The sequence below is a fragment of the Henckelia pumila genome, chromosome 3 (assembly GCF_033568475.1).
Source record: "Henckelia pumila isolate YLH828 chromosome 3, ASM3356847v2, whole genome shotgun sequence".
Taxonomy (NCBI): domain Eukaryota; kingdom Viridiplantae; phylum Streptophyta; class Magnoliopsida; order Lamiales; family Gesneriaceae; genus Henckelia; species Henckelia pumila.
In genome coordinates, this window is record NC_133122.1 from 70,565,440 (window position 1) to 70,568,635 (window position 3,196).

At 35.8% G+C, this 3,196-nt stretch overlaps 1 protein-coding gene across 1 annotated transcript; it reads right to left on the reverse strand.

Annotated features, from left to right (window-relative positions):
* Positions 1 to 715: 715 nt before the first annotated feature.
* LOC140888985 (protein FAR1-RELATED SEQUENCE 5-like) lies at positions 716 to 2,848 on the reverse strand. Its single transcript, XM_073296680.1, has 4 exons — positions 2,388 to 2,848; positions 1,555 to 1,781; positions 1,358 to 1,479; positions 716 to 1,215 (listed from the first exon to the last, which is right to left on the reverse strand). The coding sequence occupies exons 3-4, from the start codon at positions 1,455 to 1,457 to the stop codon at positions 716 to 718; spliced, it is 600 nt and encodes a 199-aa protein (XP_073152781.1). The 5' UTR covers positions 1,458 to 1,479; positions 1,555 to 1,781; positions 2,388 to 2,848.
* Between the last annotated feature and the right edge of the window lie 348 nt (positions 2,849 to 3,196).

A 3,196-nucleotide genomic window follows, 5' to 3' on the forward strand; every position in this document is an offset into this window, starting at 1 on the left:
GGGAACTCCTTAACAAAATAATATGCTGGATTATCTCCTCCCTAAAAAATTTTCCCCTATTTTATTCTTTATGTCCCTTCCCTATACCACGCACTCCCATAACACATCTTATCTTGTATTTCTACTATAGACGGGCCTAAAATAAATTGGGTTCAATTTATTTGAGCCTATAACACACATATTATCCATTAATTGATATAAAATCGCTATTTGAGCCTATAACACATATTATCCACTAACTGACATAACGAGCGCGTGGTGTTCTTCATGCAAACATCTATAGATGTGGAGGCAACACTCAAGCATGCACATATGTGCATGCATGAGTGCATGTGGATGTATACAGGGTAGTAGGAAGTTGCACATGCTTTCTCATTGTTTCACTCCCACACACTAGATGATGTACTTTCATCTCTCCGGTTTAGCAATAACTCAAATTTTCTTCTCTGCTCTCTTAAAATTTCTCTATTCTTGGGTATTTTTTAGTGCACTTATAAACAGCAGCTAAACTCATCTTTTCCTGCTTTAGTTCAAGCTTCAAATCTTTTCCTAACTTTGACACATCATTGAACACATTAGCAAATCGTCAATTCTACAAACTTCTGCCATAAATCTTCTCAAATTCAGTGAAAATAAAGAAAGGAATGTATTTCTCAAAAATAACAAAGGAAGAAGAAGAAAGAAAGGAATGTAATCACCAAAAAACAGAAAATTATCAAAGTTGAAGGCATACCACCATTGTATACTCATGAGCAGTCACGACCAGAGGATGGTTATGCTCCTTCACAAATCTAGTAACAACCCACTTTCCAGATTTCTCCATCTTAAAAAGTATTGTTGCTTTGCAACCTTCACGTGCATTAGGCCGAGGCTTTCGTCCTGGCCCTATCTTGCCTTTCACATTGGGAGAAAAGCCCTGTTTGTTACATCCAGGACGCCTAGCAAGAGTTCTACCTTCTATCTCTGAACGACGATGTTGCATGACGCGAACAACAAATCCCACTCTCTGTGCATAATCATTATAAAATCTTTTTGCATCATCTTCAGATTCGAATTCTATGCCTATGTACGGATCTACAGCTTCACTTTCCTCCATGTCCTTAGCATCAACAAAATCATCTTCATTTAATTCCTCAAAACTTCCTTCTGTTTCAACATCACATCCATTTCTTTCTACCTTGCTTTCAGTTGCTTCAAATCCTTCATCAAGATCCACTGCAGATGGGAAACATCATATGGAACATAAGTGGAGAAGATATATTTGCACCACACCATGTGAAGGTTATTGGGTTCTCATAAAATTACCAGGAAGACTGTTATAAAACACAAACAAAATGCAGTTACTTTCATACTTAACTTGGGAGAATAAGTATCGATCGATTCTCTCCAGCTGAGTCGCCTCCAACAAGTTTGAGTTTCATGCTTAAACAACTGAATCTGTATCTCTGATTTGTCATAATCCCACAACCTACAAGAAAACTAAATGGGAAAATTCCGAAAATCGTGTTCATCAAATTCTTCTGATACTTAAAACACCAGCCGCTCGCTACCAACCTGCTTGTTTATCCAGGGAAAGATACCAGATCTACCCATCTGCAGAAGTTTTGAAGTTAGTCGCAGGACAAGCCTTGCTGAAATTATCATCAAATGACCCATTTGACACTGCGGCATCAGAAAATGGGCCAAGTAGAGCAAGAACATTGGCGATGAAGACAAAAAGAGGGAGAGAAAGATGAACCCTTTTCTCCATTTGTCGAGATAATTTAGAATTCTATTTTACCCTACATCCCATAAAATGACAATCAGTATTAGATTCAGGCCATAACTTGCACATCATGATATTACCCTACATCCCATATCTCCAAATCCTATTTTAACAAAAAAGATTCTCAATGTGAATATAATTTATATTTTCTAATTTCAGGTTCAATAACAAAAGACATTATCACCTCAATAGGAAAAATTTTGGAAGTAAAATAAAACATACGGGTACTGTTTTTCTAGTGATCGAAACATTCTACAGTTTATCAATTATGGTCAGAGGCACACCTTTGGACTTATTCTTTCGACAAACTAGTTAAAAGAATCCCAGAATCTTGTACTTTGAATTTTGTACTTTGTACAAAATACAAATAAAGCAAATCACGTTTGAGGAAAGCAATTTTTATGAGAACAAAATACAAATAATATAGGTCCAAATGTACCATTACCATCATCTGGTGCAAGCTGTATACAAGCTCTCCAAATTATTTAAACACTTGCAAATGTTGGTGATACTTGCGAGCTATATGCACACAATAGAAAGAAAATCAACCACAAGGTATGATATCATATCAGTCACATAACAGAACAGTGAATGCTTTCAGCTTTGTGCCACAGTTTCTCACTCTGCATCCGAGCTCTGTCTAAATCCTCCCTTAGACCTTGTATTTTATCTTTTGATTTTCCCCGAGAAGATTTCATCTTTGCTTCTGCCTTCAGCTGAGCGGCCTGTTCTTTGGCCAATTGCTGTCTGAGCTGATCAGCAGTCTCTTTCAGCCTCGACTCAACCATTAAAAACCATTAAATAGACAAATAAATGTAAAGGGGCAGAGAAAAGGTAAACATATTTGCCAAAAAAGAAACAAAATTAAACACTACCAAATAACAATATAAAAACCATTTGTATTCACGTTTAACTAAAATTATGGTTAATTTAAAGTCGGTTAATTTCTATATGGAATTATGAATATTTTATGAGCAAAATATTAGCCCCTATTCCCATTTTTTTTTGTGGCACAGCAACAAACTTTACATGAAATTGTACAATCAAAACATAAACCAAACGAAACCTGACTTGAGATTGCAAGATAGCTGAAGACTCAGCATCAGCTATGAAGAATAAAGGTTTAATATAAACACGATCAAAGAGGCTCTATAACAAATTTTACCCAATGAACGCATTTTCAGGGGAATTTGCAGCTTCCTCCCAAAAAATAAAACAAATAAATTGCAGATCCCAGTAAAAAATAGTGTTTAAACTATACAATATAACAACTCGTAACAAAACCCAAACTGGAATTTTTCTGTCACTTCACAATATTATATACCACAAATACAGCCAAAAGTCTACTTATTTTCAACAAATTTAAATGTTCCATCACAAGCTCGCCCTCGTTATCATCTTACACTTGGACCTACCCACTATTTCTGTTCT

Bases quoted from the DNA above. Each gene is read 5' to 3' on its own strand.
- LOC140888985 (XM_073296680.1), bottom strand. From the start codon at position 1,457: ATGACAAATCAGAGATACAGATTCAGTTGTTTAAGCATGAAACTCAAA. The intron at 1,216-1,357 runs GTTAAGTATGAA...TCCCATCTGCAG, and splicing joins ATCGATACTTATTCTCCCAA to TGGATCTTGATGAAGGATTT.